The sequence below is a fragment of the Rana temporaria genome, chromosome 5 (assembly GCF_905171775.1).
Source record: "Rana temporaria chromosome 5, aRanTem1.1, whole genome shotgun sequence".
NCBI classification, from domain to species: Eukaryota; Metazoa; Chordata; class Amphibia; order Anura; family Ranidae; genus Rana; species Rana temporaria.
In genome coordinates, this window is record NC_053493.1 from 398,528,957 (window position 1) to 398,547,412 (window position 18,456).

General features: G+C 46.8%; 1 protein-coding gene across 2 annotated transcripts in view; it reads right to left on the bottom strand.

Moving 5' to 3' along the window:
• ADCY8 (adenylate cyclase 8) overlaps positions 1–18,456 on the bottom strand; it is a 387,999-nt gene that overhangs the window by 35,628 nt on the left and 333,915 nt on the right. For both annotated transcript variants that reach the window (XM_040354976.1, XM_040354977.1), the window contains one exon: positions 17,220–17,301. In XM_040354976.1, the coding sequence (XP_040210910.1) occupies positions 17,220–17,301 (82 nt within the window). The remainder of the gene's footprint in view (positions 1–17,219; positions 17,302–18,456) is intronic.

The following is an 18,456-nucleotide window of genomic DNA, read 5'->3' on the forward strand; positions in this document are numbered from 1 at the left end:
CCTGCATCACTGGACCCCTTTACATTACACAGCACCCTGCATAACTGGACCCCTTTACATTAAACAGCACCCCTTTCCCGTACTTATTTACAAAGTTTTGTAACGGAAACAAAAAAAAAACATTTGTTTTTCCAAAATTTCGGTCTTTTTTTATTTATTTTTGCAGAAAATAAAAATCCCAGAGGTGATCAAATACCACCAAATGAAAGCTCTATTTGTGGGAACAAAATGATACAAATTTCGCTTGGGTACAGTGTAGCACGACCGCGCAATTGTCATTCAAAGTGCAACAGCGCTGAAAGCTGAAAATTGGCTTGGGCAGGAAGGTGTATAAGTGCCCGGTATGGAAGTGGTTAAAATGATTCATCATTTAAGAGGGCGTGTCCTATTTAGAGACAAAACACAAAGATCTCCTTCAATGGAAGACTAACATTGTAGTACCGTACTGCTCATTATCACTGGAAACATGTTTCTAGCTCAATTCTCTGATTTAGCTGAATGAATTTCCGCAGTACGTGCCAAAGTAACTATTTTTAGCTCAAAAGCAATTAAGAATTTGGACGCGGGTCTTTGAGCAGACACTCCCTGCCATAGGCTCAGCCCATACATTTCCATTTTTCCTTTTGTAGAATGCTTTAAACTTTGATATTCTGCAAAGGATCCTTCTCTACTGTAATAATCAATCAGATTCTAACCGTCAGTTTTCTAGTTTTAGGTTGACTAATAATGACAGCTGATTGGTTGCTGGGGGTACCACATTTAGGGCCAGATTCAGAGAGAGAGTATGCCGGCGTATCTACTGATACGCCGGCGTACTTTCAAATTACCCGCGTCGTATCTTTAGTTTGAATCCTCAAACCAAGATACAACGGCATCTGGGTAAGATCCGACAGGCGTACGCCTTCGGATCGTAGTTGCAATACTTCGGCGCCCGCTGGGTGGAGTTCTCGTCGTTTTCCGCGTCGGGTATGCAAATTAGCTTTTTCCGTCGATCCACGAACGTACGCGCGGCCGTCGCATTCTCTTACGTCGTCTGTAGTCGGCTTTTTCCGGCGTATACTTAAAGCTGGTATTTTGCGGCGTATAGATAGACTTGCCATGTTAAGTATGGCCGTCGTTCCCGCGTCCAAATTTTTTTTTTTTTTGCGTAAGTCGTCCGTGAATCGGGATGGACGTAACTCACGTCTAAGTTAAAAAAAATGACGTCCTTGCGATGTCATTTAGCGCAATGCACAGCGGGTAATTTCAGGACTACGCATGCGCAGTTCATTCAGGGCGGGGACGCGCTTCATTTAAATGAAACCCGCCCCCATCCCGCCCAATTTGAAATCCGCCGCCAGAAATACACTACGCCGCCGTAACTTACGGCGCAAACTCGCTGAGGATTCGAAAATACGCCAGGTAAGGTACGGCGGCGTAGTGTATCTCTCATACGCTGCGCCGATCTAAATGTATGTGAATCTACCCCTTAGAGATGCTTTTCCTTAATTCTAGGCTCTTGTTGCTGGAAGACATTTTTAAATGCTTGCATTTTTTACTGTAAGTGCAACAGCAGTTTAATTGCACTACTAACATTGCGATTAATTGTAGAGAATGATCGTTACACACACAAATGATTTTCCATGATGTAAGTTATACAAGTAGCCTATAGCAGTGATAATCCCACCTGATTAAACATTGCTCTAAATCTTGTAAAGGTAATGCATTAAGGTGAAAAAACATCCGATGGTACCGCCCCCCCCCCCCGAACCCCCGTTTTACTTACCTGACCCCTCGAAAGTCCCGCACGCGTCCATGTGATGGTCTTCGGTTCCCAGCCTGGCCGTGGATTGGCTAGGCTGGGCGGATTGATAGCAGCGCAGCCATTGGCTGGCGCTGCTGTCAATCACAGCGGATGACGCGGCGCGCCAGGGGGCGGGGCCGAGTGATACTGTCGGCGGGTATGCCCGCCGCTGTATCACGGGAGTGCGCTCGCAAAAGCTTTCCACCATGCGAGCTCGCTCGCATGAAGGTGGAAAGCTTTTGCGAGGAGGAGCCGAGACAGCCGCCGAGGGACCCCAGAAGACAGGGTTAGGGGACACTCTGTGCAAAACGAGCTGCACAGTGGAGGTAAGTATAACATGTTTGTGATTTATTCAAATTATGCCTTTAGTGTTCCTTTAATCGCTAAAATCTTAAAATGTAATTGGGACATTGAAGATGCCACAAACTACTGACATCTCTAAAGAATTTAGACCCGCGATCACTCCTCAGTGAGCCAGAACCGGGACCTGTCAATATAAACCGTCAGATCCCCATTCTGTCAGGGAAGTAGAGAGAGATCTGCTGTTCCTAGTGATCAGGAACAGCAATCTTTCTTTACTCCCAGTCAGTCCCCTCCCCCCCCCCACAGTTAGAAACACCTCCCTAAGACACACTTAACACCTTGATCGCCCCCTAGTGTTAACCCCTTCCCTGCCAGTGACATTTACACAGTAATCAGTGGCTATTTTTAGCACTGATCGCTGTATAAATGTCACTGGTCCCAAAAAAGTGTCAACGGTGTCCGATCTGTCCGCCGCAATGTCGCAGTCCCGCTAAAAATCGCTGATCACCGGCATTATTAGTAAAAAAGACTTATGCTGCGTACATGCGATCGGACATTCCAACAACAAAACCGTGGATTTTTTTCCAACAAATGTTCGCTTAAACTTGTCTTGCATACACACAGTCACACAAATGTCAGAAATTCTGATCGCCAAGAAGGCGGTGACGTGCAACACTACAACGATCCGTGTGTACGCGGCATTTGTCTCTGATGTTAGTAAGGGATGTGGCTCCCATGATGACACCTCAGTCCTTCTGGGGCCTTCTTGTCATACGATTAATTGCTTCCTAAAGGCTTCATGTGTAGCTTGTGCTATAGGGAGCTATTTTTTCCATCTGTGTAATGATTGAATGATACTCTTGGCAGTTAATCCAAATGAAGAAATGGCTCAAACAAGCTGCGAAACATTGTCAAAATTACAGGACAGGTCTAGTTGAATGTCACTAACTTCTACTAAATATGTACAGCTAATTAATACCTCTTAGGCCCGGTACACACGAGCAAACATGTACGCTGAAACCGGTCCGTCGGACCGTTTTCACCGTACATGCCTGCCAGAGGGCTTCTGTACGATGGTTGTACTAACCATCGTACAGGAGTCCGCGCGTAAACATTACGCGGGGCGTGTCCGCGTCGTCGCCGCGACGATCGACGAGGCGATGACGCGGAGACGTGGGCGGGCCTGCCATTTAACCACTTGGTAACCGCCCTATAGCCGAAATACTGCTACAAGGCGGTTCCCTAACTCTAGGAGGGCGTCAATATACGTCCTCCCAGAGAGTCAGAATTGCGGGAACACGCGATCACCGGCGCTCGGCGGGTCCACGGGACCCGCAGCAACACGGATCGCGGTAAGGAGCCAATGGAAGCGGCTCCTTACCACGTGATCGCGCCGTCCAATGACGGCGCGATCACTTGTAAACAACTTGTAAACAAACCATGTAATGACGCCGGTTCCTCCCTCTCCTCTCTGTACCGTTCGGTACAGTGTGAGAGGAGAGGGGGGGGGGGGGAGCGGGCGGCAGCAGCAGCTGCCGCACTGTGGGCTGGATCTGTGACAATTGCAGTCACAGATCCAGCCATCCCTGCGCAGTACTCTGCAATATAAAAATAATAAGCGCTAAAGTATGAGTGCAATACTCTGCAATACCCCACCCCATACTCTGCAATACCCCACCCCATACTCTGCAATACCCACCCCCCCATACTCTGCAATACCCCCCCATACTCTGCAATACCCCCCCATACTCTGCAATACCCCCCCATACTCTGCAATACCCCCCCCCCCCCATACTCTGCAATACCCCCCCCCATACTCTGCAATACCCCCCCGCCATACTCTGCAATACCCCCCCATACTCTGCAATACCCCCCCATACTCTGCAATACCCCCCCAATACTCTGCAATACCCTCAATACTCCAATACCTTGCAATACGTCGCCTATGGGGATTTTTAAGTAGCAACGTTTGGCGCAATTTCACGAGCGTGTGCAATTTTGAAGGGTGACATGTTGGGTATCTATTTACTCTGCGTAACTTCATCTTTCACATTATGCAAAAACATTGGGCTAACTTTACTGTTTTGTTTTTTTTTTAAGCACAAAACTGTTTTTTTTTTTAAAACACGCGTTCAAAAAATTGCTGCGAAAATACCGTGCAAGATAAAAAGTTGCAACAACCGCCATTGTATTCTCTAGGGTCTTTGAAAAAAAAGCATATATAATGTTTTGGGTTTCTATGTAATTTTTTAGCAAATAAATGATGATTTTTACATGTAGGAGAGAAATGTCAAAATTGGCCTGGGTGCTCCAGAACGCCTGATGGTGCTCCCTGCATGTTGGGCCTCTGTATGTGGCCACGCTGTGTAAAAGTCGCACACATGGGGTATCGCTATACTCGGGAGGAATAGCAGAATGTGTTTTGGGGTGTAATTTGTAGTATGCATATGCTGTGTGTGAGAAATAACCTGCTAATATGAAACTAGATTTTTTTTTTTTTTACAGAATTTTCAGTCTTTTTTCTTTTATAGCGCAAAAAATAAAAACCGCAGAGGTGATCAAATACCACCAAAAGAAAGCTCTATTTGTGTGAAAAAAAGGACAAAAATTTCAGATGGGTACAATGTTGTATGACTGAGTAATTGTCATTCAAATTGTGAGAGCACCGAAAGCTGAAAATTGGTCTGGTGATTAAGGGGGTTTTCGTGCCCAGTGGTCAAGTGGTTAAAGGCTTCCACGCATGCGTCGAATGACTTCGAGGGACGGCGGGCGCTCGGACATGTACGGTAGGTCTGTACTGACGACCGTACATGTCCGAGCGGGCAGGAAAAGGCCCGGCGGGCAAATGTTTGCTGGAATTCGGCCCGCTCGCGCCCACACACGGCCGAACATGTATGCTGAAACTGGCCCGCGGACCAGTTTCAGCATACATGTTTGGTCGTGTGTACGGGGCCTTACAGTAGAATAATCTAGATACTAAAATCCACTGTGGGCTCCTGTATTATGGGGTTTACGTTAAAAACAGGTTTTCCAGGAAAGAGCTAAACCCTTCATACTGTATTATAGGGAAGTACCCATTGTACATTTTTAGGCTGTTCCACGTCTAAGCCCCTTCTTTACCAGCCAGGGAGGGACCTGTTCTTTGAGGTGCTGTCATGGCAAGTGCTAAGAACCAGTATAGAGGTCATTGGGTTTCCTGTTGATTCATCCTTCATTGCTCCTTAAAGTCCATGTAGCTACCTGCCACTAGTGCCATACTGGGCACAGACAGCTCGAAGAAAGGCTTGTAAAGTAGAAAAAAGGTACTCAATCTAGGTCCATTTTCCAACTACCATGTGTTGGTTCTTTCAAAAGAATGATAAATGAGCAAAATTCAAGGTTCCCTTGATAGGGCACTATCCCTTGCCACTCTGTTCGCCTGTTTGAGACCAGGGGCCAGATTCATGTAGATCACCGGATCTTTAGATCCGCTCGATCTACGTGTTTTACGATCCGCCGGTGCAATTTAGCGAGGCTAGTGCAGTATTCACCAAGCACTTACCTCGAAAATTGCATCGTCGGATCGTAACTCCCCCGGCGGAATGCAAATTCCGCGGCTAGGGGGAGTGTACAATTTAAATCAGGCGCGTTCTCGCGCCAATTTAACTGCGCATGCGCCGTCGCCGAAATTTCCCAGTGCGCATGCTCCAAATGACGTCGCTAGGACGTCATTGTTTGCGGCGGGTACGTCAATTGCGGCCATCCGTATTCCCGATCGATCTACGCAAACGACGTAAAAATTTGAATCTCAGCGCGGGAACGACGGCCATACTTAACATTAGCTACCCCTTATATAGCAGGGGTAGCTATCCGCCGGAAAAAGCCGAACGCAAACGACGTTAAAAAAAAAGCGACGGGCGGGCGTACAGACTTGAATCGGCGGTTCTACTCATTTGCATATCCGACGCGTAAAAAAAAGCGACGACACCTAGCGGCCGGCGGTAGATTGCAGCCTAAGATTCGACTGGTGTAAGTCACTTACACCAGTCGGATCTAAGGGAGATCTATGCGGAATCAGAGGTACGACGGCGGATCAGGAGATCCGCCGTCGTATCTCTTTGATGAATCTGCCCCCTTGACTATATTTGTAACTAATGGATATAAAGAGTATTAGCCAGATTCACATACATCGGCGTATGTTTAAGCTGGCGTAGCGCAGCTCATTTGAGCTACGCCGACGTAAAATATAGAGGCAAGGCCAGTATTCACAAAGCACTTGCTCCCTAAGTTACGTCGGCGTAGCGCAAATGGCGAGCTACATTTAAATTCCCCGTGACCCCATGTAAATGAAGGCCATTCGTACGGCGCATGCGCACATGCTCAGAATCACGTCGCAAATACTCCCTACGTAACGACGTTGGCTCAATGCTTTCGACGTGAATGTAACCTACGCCCAGCCCCATTCATGAACGCTTATGCAAACGACGTAAAATACGACGGCTGTTCCGTCGTCCATACCTTGCATGGGCTGCGCCATCTTTTTGGTGGTTTATCTTTACGCCGGCGTATGTCTAACGTAAACGGCGTATCTTACTGCGACGGGCGTACGTACGTACGTACGTACGTACGTACGTTCGTGAATCGGCGTAACTTGCTCATTTACATATTCGACGCGTAAATCCACGTACACGCCCCTAGCGGCCAGCGTAAATATGCACATAAGATACGACGGCGTAGGAGACATACGCCGGTCGTATCTTAGCCAAATTTAAGCGTATCTGGTTTCCAGAATACGCTTAAATATACGACGGCGCGCATTCGGACTAACGACGGCTTATCTACTGATACGCCATCGTAAGTCTTTCTGAATCCGGCTATAAGGGTATATCTATCCATAGCCGCAGCGGCCACCCCCTATTCATGCATCCAGCCCTTTCAGGGCACTGGGCACATTATTTACAGTGGTCAGGTTTTTTTTTTTTAAGCACCTGATCAGAGCCAGAGGCCCTAATAGGCTTCAAAATATAGTGGGCTCGGGTCGCAGAGGATGCGTCCGGAGCCCACCCAGGTGTGTTACAACAGCGAATGATAATTCGCTGCTCAAACACTGATCCTCAATCCGGCCATTTAAAAGCCTGTTTTCCGATTGCGATTGACCAAAAAGGGAAGACTTCCGATTGGCCACCGAAGAGGAGGGAGAAAATGGATGCCGCCGCCGTCATGACTAGGAGAATAGGAGGCTCCCGCCGAGCAGGAGAAGCCACCGATGATGGGGTAAGTGCTACCTACCTACCGACCAACCGATGGGGGGGGGGGGGGGTATGGGGTTGGCATACTGAGGTCGCTCTTGGAGTCAAGGCGTAGAACAGAGAACGCAAATTACTAAGCAGCTCCTTCGGAAAAGTTCCCTTTAGTCCACATGGTTTCCAATAAACCGTTCAACCAACTTTACAAGGCAGAAAGAGTAGCGGCCCGGCGGTGCAGTGTTTGTACATAAAGTTATAGAGATGGTATGCGCACACATATGTGCATGGGATTATTTCTCCTTGCCAGCAATGTCAGATGAGAAATCTTGATGCATGCTTTGCCCAGCTGCTGGTATAGAAGCGACTGTCATAATGCTCCGTCTCCTGTCAGCCAAAACTCAGGGCAGCTGCCACAAAAGTGATTATAACAGCTGCTGCCAACAAGATAAAACGGATCAGACTGAGGCGGTCAAAGAAAAACAAAGCTGGACGCCAAGAATGAAAACAGACAGAAGACGAAAATGTTTTACATTCTAAATATGGAGGACTGTGACACGTATTTTTTTTATTGGCAAAAAGAGCGCAAAGGAAATGCTACACAGGGCTTCGGACTATCCCCCTGCCTCCATGTGACATTGTGCTGGAGAGGTGATTGGCTGCTTAAACACCCAGCGCTGCATTGTATGCTTTCCCAAACCCAAGAGTAGAGACCTCGTTCACACAGGTAGCCAGATTCACGTACGCCCACGTAACTTTGTGCGGACGTAACGTATGTCATTTACGTTACACTGCCGCAAGTTAGAGAAGCAAGTGCAGTATTCACAAAGCACTTGCTCCGTAAGTTACGGCGGCGTAGCGTAAATGTGCCGGCGTAAGCGCGCCAAATTCAAATTGTGAAGAGGTGGGCGTGTTTTATGTAAATGAAGCATGACCCCACGTAAATGACGTTTTGAACGAACGGCGCATGCGCCGTCCGTGGACGTATCCCAGTGCGCATGCTCCAAATTACGCCGCAAAGACTCATTGGTTTCGACGTGAACGTAACCTACGCCCAGCCCTATTCTGAATTGACTTACGCAAACGAAGCAAACGACGTGAAATTCGACGGCGGGTCCGACGTCCATACTTAACTTTGGCTGCGCCATCTTTTTGGTGCTTTATCTTTACGCCTGAAAACGCCTTACGTAAACGGCGTATCTTTACTGCGACGGGCAAGCGTACGTTCGTGAATAGGCGTATTTCGCTGATTTGCGCATTCTAGGCGTAAATCAGCGTACACGCCCCTAGTGGCCAGCGTAAATAGACAGCTAAGATACGACGGCGCCGGCGGTCGTATCTTAGCTACATTTAAGCGTATCACAATTTGAGAATACACTTAAATATACGACGGCGCAGATTCGGAGTTATGACGGCGTATCTACTGATACGCCGTTGTATCCCTACGTGAATCTGGCCAAGGGTGTTTAATATTGTAGGCCCGTGCCGGGCTGTATTCACCCACACAGGGATGCACAGGTGTTGCGTACATCTTCATGTAGGCAGTACCATTGATGCCTACTATGACACCGAGGCTGCACAAACACAGCTGCTGTGTTCCAATATGACATCCGTGTGGGTGCGTTTCCCTGAATGCAGACAGAGTGAGCTTGAGGACACACACCCGCACTGACATGAATATCATATTAATGTGAGTCAAAGAAGATATTTTGTATAGTATAAAATATAAACCTTTTATTTATACATCCATAAAAAAAGAAAATGTGGTACATTAATGATAAAAACATCAACAGTAAAACCGCCGACTTATGAGGGTATGTACAATTGGGTGACACTCTACTCCTAATCAGTTGCGTCACTAGGGTTGGTGTCACCTGGTGCGGTAAAACATGGTGTCACCCCCCCTTATTTAATAATGCCCTCCCCCCCAGCCTGCCACAGTGCTCTGTCCTGCCTCTGCGGAGTGACAGCAGTGCAGAGCAGTAGACACTGGGCAGGATAGAGCATCAAGCTCTCGCTTGTCTAGACTGCCACAGTACCCTGCAGAACACTTGGCAGGCTTGTTTTGGGCCAGCAGCACATTGGTCATGGTGCGCACCCCAGACCAGCCCCTGTAAATGATGTGGTCAGTGCTAGTGCACCAATATGTGCACTGTCATGGATGGGGGTGTATTGCAGTCAGATATCAGTGTACATGGGTTCCCCCCCCTGGGGAAATGGGGTGGTCCCTGTCCCCAGGGGAAATGGGGTGGTCCCTGTCCCCAGGGGAAATGGGGTGGTCCCTGTCCCCAGGGGAAATGGGGTGGTCCCTGTCCCCAGGGGAAATGGGGTGGTCCCTGTCCCCAGAGGAGATGGGGTGGTCCCTGTCCCCAGAGGGTATGGAGTGGTCCCTGTCCCCAGAAGAGATGGGGTGGTCCCTGTCTCCAGAGGAGATGGCTTGTCTCACTCACCGTGACCGTGGTGCAGGGTCACGTTGATGTAGATTCCAGCCAGCATGGTCTGGCTGTGGCACTTGTGTCCACCTGGCTGTTGTAGTTCATGAGGCGTAGAGTGCTGAGACTGGCTGCCCTCCAAGCACTTGTTAATTTTTGCTTTGGCTCTCTTCAACAGCACAGAGAGGATGATCAGCATGAGAGGCCGCATCTCCACTCCATAGGCTCTCTGAGGGAGATCTCTGCACCCGTAAAGGGGCAGGGCTAGCAGACAAACCTTTGGTGTCCTCCATGGATCCAGCTCTCATAGGCTGCTGGAAGTTTGTTTGTCCAGCAAAAGTATGCATCGGAGTCCTCTGTGCAAAGGAAGGAATGGAGGTGACCCGAGGGGTCCCAGGACTGGTGAGGACACTGGACTGAGCGGCATTTTATGGAATCAGGAGAGAGGGGTCAGCCGAGGACGTTGGTGGGGAATGTGAGACTGAATAGTAGCTGGCTAATGATGGTCCCAGCCCTAAATGGAGTGGTGCCTGGCAGTACGCCCTGCTTGTTAGGACATGCAGGCCTGGTGTCTCCCCTCTGGCCTGCGTCCCCCCCATAGTGACACCACTGCTCCTAATATACCCAACGCATTTCAGGAAGAGTTCAATTCTTTATTCAGGGGTGTTTAGGAGATGGTCACAAACATTTAATTCTATAACAGAGTAAGGCGATTATCAGAAATAGGCAAGGAAATAACTACGGTGTGCCAAGAAAATATACCCCATACCATTACACCACCACCACTGAACCATTGTTACAAGGCAGGATGGATCCATGTTTTTACACAAAATTCTGACCCTTCCATACAAATATCACAGCTGAAATTGAGGGGTGTACTCACTTTTGTGAGATACTGTATCTAGATATGTACCGTTTATACAGTTGCAATTCCCAAAAATTTGGGACGCTGTGTAAAATCTACATAAAAACAGAATGCAATGATTTGCAAATCTCATAAGCCCATATTTTATTCACAATAGAAATTTTAAACTGAAAAAATGTGAAACGGACGGCAGCAACATGCCTTTAAAAAATTGGGACAGGGCAACAAAAAGCTGGCAAAGTAAGTGGTAATAACAAGGAAGAGCTGGAAGAACATTTTGCAACTAATTAGGTTAAAGCGGAGGTTCACCCTCAAATTTAACTTCATACGAATCGTGGGCTAGATTCAGGTAGAGCCGCGCATTTTTACGGCGGCGAAGCGTATCGTATTTACGATACGCCGCCGTAAGTCAGAGAGGCAAGTGCTGTATTCACAAAGCACTTGCCTCCTAAGTTACGGCGGCGTAGCGTAAATGGGGCCGGCGTAAGCGCGCCTAATTCAAATGAGCAAGAGCGGGCGTGTTTTATGCTAATTATTGGTGACCCGACGTGATTGACGTTTTTCCCGAATGGCACATGCGCCGTCCGTGGAATTTCCCAGTGTGCATTGCTCCAAAGTACGCCGCAAGGACGTCATTGGTTTCGACGTGAACGTAAATTACGTCCAGCCCCATTCACGGACGAGTTACGGAAACGACGTAAAATTTTCAAATTTCGGCGCGGGAACGACGGCCATACTTAACATTGCGTGCGCCTCCTAGTAGCAGGAGTAACCTTACGCCGAAAAAGCCTAACGTAAAAGACGTAAAAAAATAGCGCCGGGCGTACGTACATTTGTGAATCTAGGTCATTTGCATATTCTACGCCGAAGTCATTTGCATATTCTACGCCGTAAGAGAATTACGCCGCTCGTATCTTAGCCTAATTTAAGCGTATCTGGTTTCCAGAATACGCTTAAATTTACGACGACGTAGATTCAGAGTTGTGGTGTCACAATACATTGACATAATACACGCTCACATCTTCCACATTTGAATTAGGCGGGTTTACGCCGGCCTATTTAGGCTACCCCGCCGCAACTGTGCTTTGAGAATACTACACTTGCCTGTCAAAGTTGCGGAGGCGTAACGTAAATAGGATACGTTACGCCCGCACAAAGATGCGCTCTCCTACGTGAATCCGGGCCTGTATATTTATGTCTATCTATCCATCTATCTATGTCCATCTATCTATCTATCTATGTCCATCTATCTATCTATCTATCTATCTATCTATCTATCTATCTATCTATCTATCTATCTATGTCCATCTATCTATCTATCTATCTATCTATCTATCTATCTATCTATCTATCTATCTATCTGTGTCTATCTATCTATCTATCTATCTATCTATCTATCTATCTATCTTTCTATGTCTATCTATCTATCTATCTATCTATCTATCTATCTATCTTTCTATGTCTATCTATCTATCTATCTATCTATCTATGTCTATCTATCCATCCATCTATCTATGTCCATCTATCTATCTATCTATCTATCTATCTGTGTCTATCTATCTATCTATCTATCTATCTATCTATCTATCTATCTATCTATCTTTCTATGTCTATCTATCTATCTATCTATCTATCTTTCTATGTCTATCTATCTATCTATCTATCTATCTATCTATCTATCTATCTATCTATGTCTATCTATCCATCCATCTATCTATGTCCATCTATCTATCTATCTATCTATCTATCTATGTCTATCTATCTATCTATCTATCTATGTCTATCTATCTATATATCCTGCTTTTTATTTCAGCATACAAATATTGCACCAATATGTGGTTCAACATCTTTTACTGATTATATTACCTGGAAATTACACAGAGGCGCACTATCTAGTCAGTGTCGGCTTTTCCCCAAAGTGTAACAATTTCCCTTTTATCTTTTCAGTTGTTATCTGTACATGTACCTTCAGGGGCTCGGTGATCCAGACAGAGAAGAAATAAAAAGGTTTCCTGGTATATCATCATTCTTCTTCATCACTTACTCCTCTTGTATTGCAAACCCTGCACACAGCTGGAGAGCCTTTTAAAACACCTTCCAAATGCATGTGAAATGTAGGTCTCTGACCCCGTACATAGGGTATGTAAAGCTGAAATCCTGTATGCAGCAACCTATATTTATATACCTCCCTCCCACCTGCTGTGCAGCTTTCTGCCCTTACTTTAAATCTGAACTCCAAGCAGATAAAAAAGACACAAATTAATGCTGCTCTCTGATCATTAATGCATCATTAAATGTATTTACCTAATGCAAGCAGTGAAGTATTGGACTCGATGTCAGTCTCCTGCAATCCCTGTACAAGAGAGCTCAGATTGGAAGAGGGAGTTAATCAGTTGTGTGGCGGCACAAGAAGCACGCTGATAGGAGTAGAAAGGAGTAGAGTAGAGTAGAAAGCAAAGAGATGAGCCCATCAGTCTATTACCTCTCTTTTTACTGTCCAGTTACAGGCTGGGGGAAAGACAAGACTTGTAGGTGTTACTGAACTGCAGCAGAGAAGGTGGTCCTAGCAACCAATCATTTTGATAGTGTTGGACAATGGTGGGCAGGGGCGGCCAGTGGCAGTGTTGCCAACCTCTCACAGCATTTTTTACTGACAAAACTTAAAAATTTTTACTGTCGGAGCACATACTGATAACCTGAAAAATTACAGAACTCCTATTACAAACAAAGACAATTGATATTTAACCACTTAAGCCCCGGACCTTTAGGCAGCTAAAAGCCCAGGCCAGGTTTTGCGATTCGGCAATGCGTCGCTTTAACAGACAATTGCGCGGTCGTGCGACGTGGCTCCCAAACAAAATTGACATCCTTTTTTTTCCCACAAATAGAGCTTTCTTTTGGTGGTATTTGATCACCTCTGCGGTTTTTATTTTTTGCGCTATTAACAAAAATAGAGCGACAATTTTTAAAAAAAATGCAATATTTTTTACTTTTTGCTATAATAAATATCCCTCAAAAATATATATACATTTTTTTTCCTTAGTTTAGGCCGATACGTATTCGTCTTCCTATTTTTGGTAAGAAAAAATCGCAATAAGCGTTTATCGATTGGTTTGCGCAAAATGTATAGCGTTTACAAAATAGGGGATAGTTTTATTGCATTTTTATTAATTTTTTTTTTTTACTACTAATGGCGGCGATCAGCATTTTTTTCATGACTGCGACATTATGGCGGACACTTCGGACAATTTTGACACATTTTTGGGACCATTGTCATTTTCACAGCAAAAAATGCATTTAAATTGCATTGTTTATTGTGAAAATGACAATTGCAGTTTGGAGTTAACCACAGGGGGCGCTGAACGTGTTAGGCTTCACCTAGTGTGTGTTTACAACTGTAGGGGGGTGTGGCTGTAGGTCTGACGTCATCGATCATGTCTCCCTATAAAAGGGATCACTCGATCGATGCGCCGCCACAGTGAAGCACGGGGAAGCTGCGTTTTACATACGGCTCTCCCCGTTCTTCAGCTCCGGGCAGCGATCGCAAGGGGGCGGCTAGAAATGAATAGCCGCGCCCTCATCCCGGATCGCTCCCCGACGATTTCCGTCCGCCGCATGTATCGGGGGGGGGGGGGGGGGGTCCCGACCCGCGGGAAAGGCAGGGACGTACATGTACGCCCATCTGCCTGTACGTGCCATTCTGTGGACGTACATTTACATGCGGCGGTTAAAGAGGAAGTAAACCCTCTTTGTTTGCATCGCATACCAGCCCATTATGTGGCACTTACCTGCAAATGTCCGCTGGTGGCCACATCTATCATCATCCCTCTTCCTTCTGGGGCCACGGACTCCAGCTCTGTGACTGGCCGGAGCTGCATGACGTCACTCCCGCGCATGCACGCGGGAACTGTCCGTCACGGCACTTGCGAGTGAACAAATGGCACGGAGGTCTGCTTCTTCACAGCGCATGCGCTGATGACACTACCTATAGATAAGCCTTATTCTAGGCTTATCTATAGGTAAAAGTGGCAATCGGGGGTTTACAACCACTTTAAACACAATATGGAAACACTGACAATACGCATATATAGCCTGGTTTACACTTAAAATGTCAACACAACAAAACTAGTTTATCAGCCCCTGATACAGTATTTACAGACAGTTGTAAAAATCACAGATTTTTACAAACTATCCAGAATTTTACTGACGGTTGGCAACCCTGGCCAGTGGTGGCATCTTGGCACCAGCGGGCAGGACTAGTTGAAAGTTCGAAAGAAAGGGGAAGTCAGCCACTATATATTTACTGACAGTTTGCTTCCATTTACAAACCTTTATGGACAAGAGAAATCCCAATGTTATTTTTACAAACTGTCAGTAAATTTACGGATGGTTGGCAACCCTCGAATAGTGCCCATTTGTTGGTTTCAGTGGGAGGACTAGCGCCCCAACATTGGTGCCAGTTGAAGGAATAGTACCCAATCGTTCGTGTCAGTGGAAGGAATAGTATCCCATTGTTGTATCAGTGGGAGGAATAGGGTCCCATTTTTAGGGTCAGTAGAAGGTATTGTACCCCATCGTTGGTATCAGTGGGAGGAATTCCCCCATCATTGGTATCAGTGAAAGGAATTCCCCTATTGTTGGTATGAATGGGAGGAATCGTGCCCCATAGTTGCTGTCAGTGGGAGGAATAATGTCCCATCCTTTGTATCAGTGGGTGGAATAGTGTTCCATTGTTAGGGTCAGTGGAAAGTATTGTGCTCCATCGTTGGTATCTGTGGGAGGAATTCCCCCCCCATCATTGGTATCTGTGGGAGGAATTCCCCCACTCTTAGTATCAGTGGAAGGAATTCCTGCACTGTTGGTATAAGTGGAAGGAATTCCCCCACTGTTGGTATCAGTGGAAGGAATAGTGTCCCATTGTTGTATCGGGAGGAATAGTGTGACATTGTTGGGGTCAGTGGAAGGTATTGTGCTCCTCGTTGGTATCAGCGGGAGGAATTCCTCCATCATTGGTATCTGTGGAAGGAATTCCCCCACTGTTGGTATCAGTGGGAGGAATAGTGCCCCATTGTTTTTGTCAGTGGGAGGAAAAATGTGTCCAATCTTTGGTATCAGTGGGAGGAACAGTGCCTCATCGTTGGTGTCAATGGGAGGAACAATGCCCTTTTATTGGTGTCAATGGGAGGAACAATGCCCCTTTGTTGGTGTCAAAGGGAGGAATAGTGCCCCACTGTGAATATCAGTGAGAGGAATTCCCTCATTGTTGGTATCGGTGGAAGGGATATTGTCCCATTGTTGGTACCAGTGGGAGTAATAGCATTCTATTACTTACAGTATATCCATGGTAGGAATAGTGCCCCATCATTGGCTGTCAGTGGGAGAAAAAATTGCTTGTATCACTGGGAGGAACATTGCCCCAAGGGCTGGATAATCTCACACAAAAGGCCACATCCAGCCCCCGTGCTGCAATTTTGTAGGCCGCTTCTTTGTGCCATTGTTCACAGGCATCATGGAAGCAAAACATACTGCAGAGGTATGGAGTACCAGGCGTACATAAGGGAAAGTTCCAACTGCCTTCAGAAAACCATGGGCCAGATTCACAGAAAAAGTACGCCGGAGTATCTGCTGATACTCCGGCGTACTTTCAAATTTGCCGCGTCGTATCTTTATTTGTAATTCACAAACAAAGATACGACGGCATTTGGCTAAGATCCGACAGGCGTACGGCTTCGTACGCCTTCGGATCTTAGGATGCAATACTTCGGCAGCCGCTGGGTGGAGATCGCGTCGTTTTCCGCGTCGGGTATGCAAATTAGCTGTTTACCGCGATCCACGAAGGTACCCGCGTTCGTCGCTTTCTCTTACGTCGTCGCTAGTCGGCTTTTCGCGTCGCAAAGTTACGGCTGCTATTTAGGTGGTGTAACAATAGACAGCCCATGTTAAAGTATGGCCGTCGTTCCCGCGTCGAATTTTAATTTATTTATTTTTTGCGTAAGACGTCGGGGAAATACAAAAGTACGTTACGCACGTCGCCATTCAAAAAACATGTCGGGGCGCCGTAATTTCGCGCAAAGCATGGCGGGAAATTTCCAAACGGAGCATGCACAGAACGTTTGGCGCGGGAACGCGCCTAATTTAAATGGTACACGCCCCATTTGAATTAGGCGGGCTTGAGCCGGACGGCTTTACACTACGCCGCCGAAAGTTTACACTCAAGTGCTTTGTGAATCAAGCACTTACGATGAAAACTTGCGGCGGAGTAACATAAAGGACATACGTTACGCCACCGTAATTTTTCGTGAATCTGGCCCCATGTGCTTTGCACCAAAAGTTTTGGACAATCAGCTACACAAGCTGGCTGGAAGATAACGCCACGTACAGGAATTCTCCGCTGGCCGTACTAAGCCGTCTTATTATTCAGTATGAGAATGTATTTGCTTCCCACATTATAAAAAAAAAACTTGTACTTGTCGATATAAATGAACTACAAGTGTTCCGGAAGACAAGAGGACAACCGTGTCGGCGTAAAGAGGCAGTGACATTTTTAAAGTCATTTCATGATAAAATGCCACGAGTATATGTAAATGAGAGATCGAAGGACATGTTTGCCTTACCTGCTGTCCGTGATAAAACACCGCCAAGAGGAACATGGCCATTAGCAGCAGAGAGGCCTCTTTCGTCCCCAGGAAGTCCGTGCTGGAGGGAGATAAAAATGAAATCTCAGATACTTTATCAGGGTAACAATACGGTGTGAAGTCAGTACGAGGAGGACAGTCAGTAATGCGGCTTTCAGAACTCGCTGTGTAGGCGGCTGCTTAGCCTGTTTACACTCCATTATTTATTCATGAATTCACAAATAGATATTCTGCCTGAAACCACATTGTCCACATCCAGAGAGAAGCCAGCCGTCATATTCCCTGACAGGCTGAAATGCTATTCATCGAAATTCCATGGCTTCATTTAAAGAGAACCAGTCTCTTTGTACTTTACAAAAATCATTTATTGTAGAACCAGTTTCAAGGGACCATTTATTCAAGATTTAGAAAAAAACATCTCTATCCTCTTCAACAAAGCACAGCTCTGCCATAGACAACCAATTAAATGTTTTTTTAGGAGGGGGGCGAACACAGCCGTAGTTCACGAGCCGTCATCTCCTGTTCGGCTCTTACTCGGCTCTCACGTCACACACAGTCCCGCCTCCGCCACTGGCATTGGATCAGTGTTCTGTCTATCACAGGAGCTGGTCCAATGCCGATGGCGGAGGTGGGACTGTGTGTGTGTGACTGCCGAGTGAGAGCCGAACAGCTGGAATTCACGAGCTGTCATCTCCTATTCGGATCTCGCGTCACACACACAGCCCCGCCTCAGTCACTGGCATTGGACCAGTGTTCTGTCTATCACAGGAGCTGGTCCAATGCCGATGGCGGAGATGGGACTGTGTGTGTGTGACTGCCGAGTGAGAGCCGAACAGCTGGAATTCACGAGCCATCATCTCCTGTTCGGCTCTCACGTCACACACACAGTGCCGCCTCTGCCACTGGCATTGGACCAGTGTTCTGTGTATCACAGGAGCTGGTCCAATGCCGATGGCGGAGGTGGGACTGTGTGTGTGTGACTGCCGAGTGAGAGCCGAACAGCTGGAATTCACGAGCCATCATCTCCTGTTCGTCTCTCACGTCACACACACAGTGCCGCCTCCGCCACTGGCATTGGACCAGTGTTCTGTCTATCACAGGAGCTGGTCCAATGCCGATGGCGGAGGTGGGACTGTGTGTGTGTGACTGCCGAGTGAGAGCCGAACAGCTGGAATTCACGAGCCATCATCTCCTGTTCGGCTCTCACGTCACACAC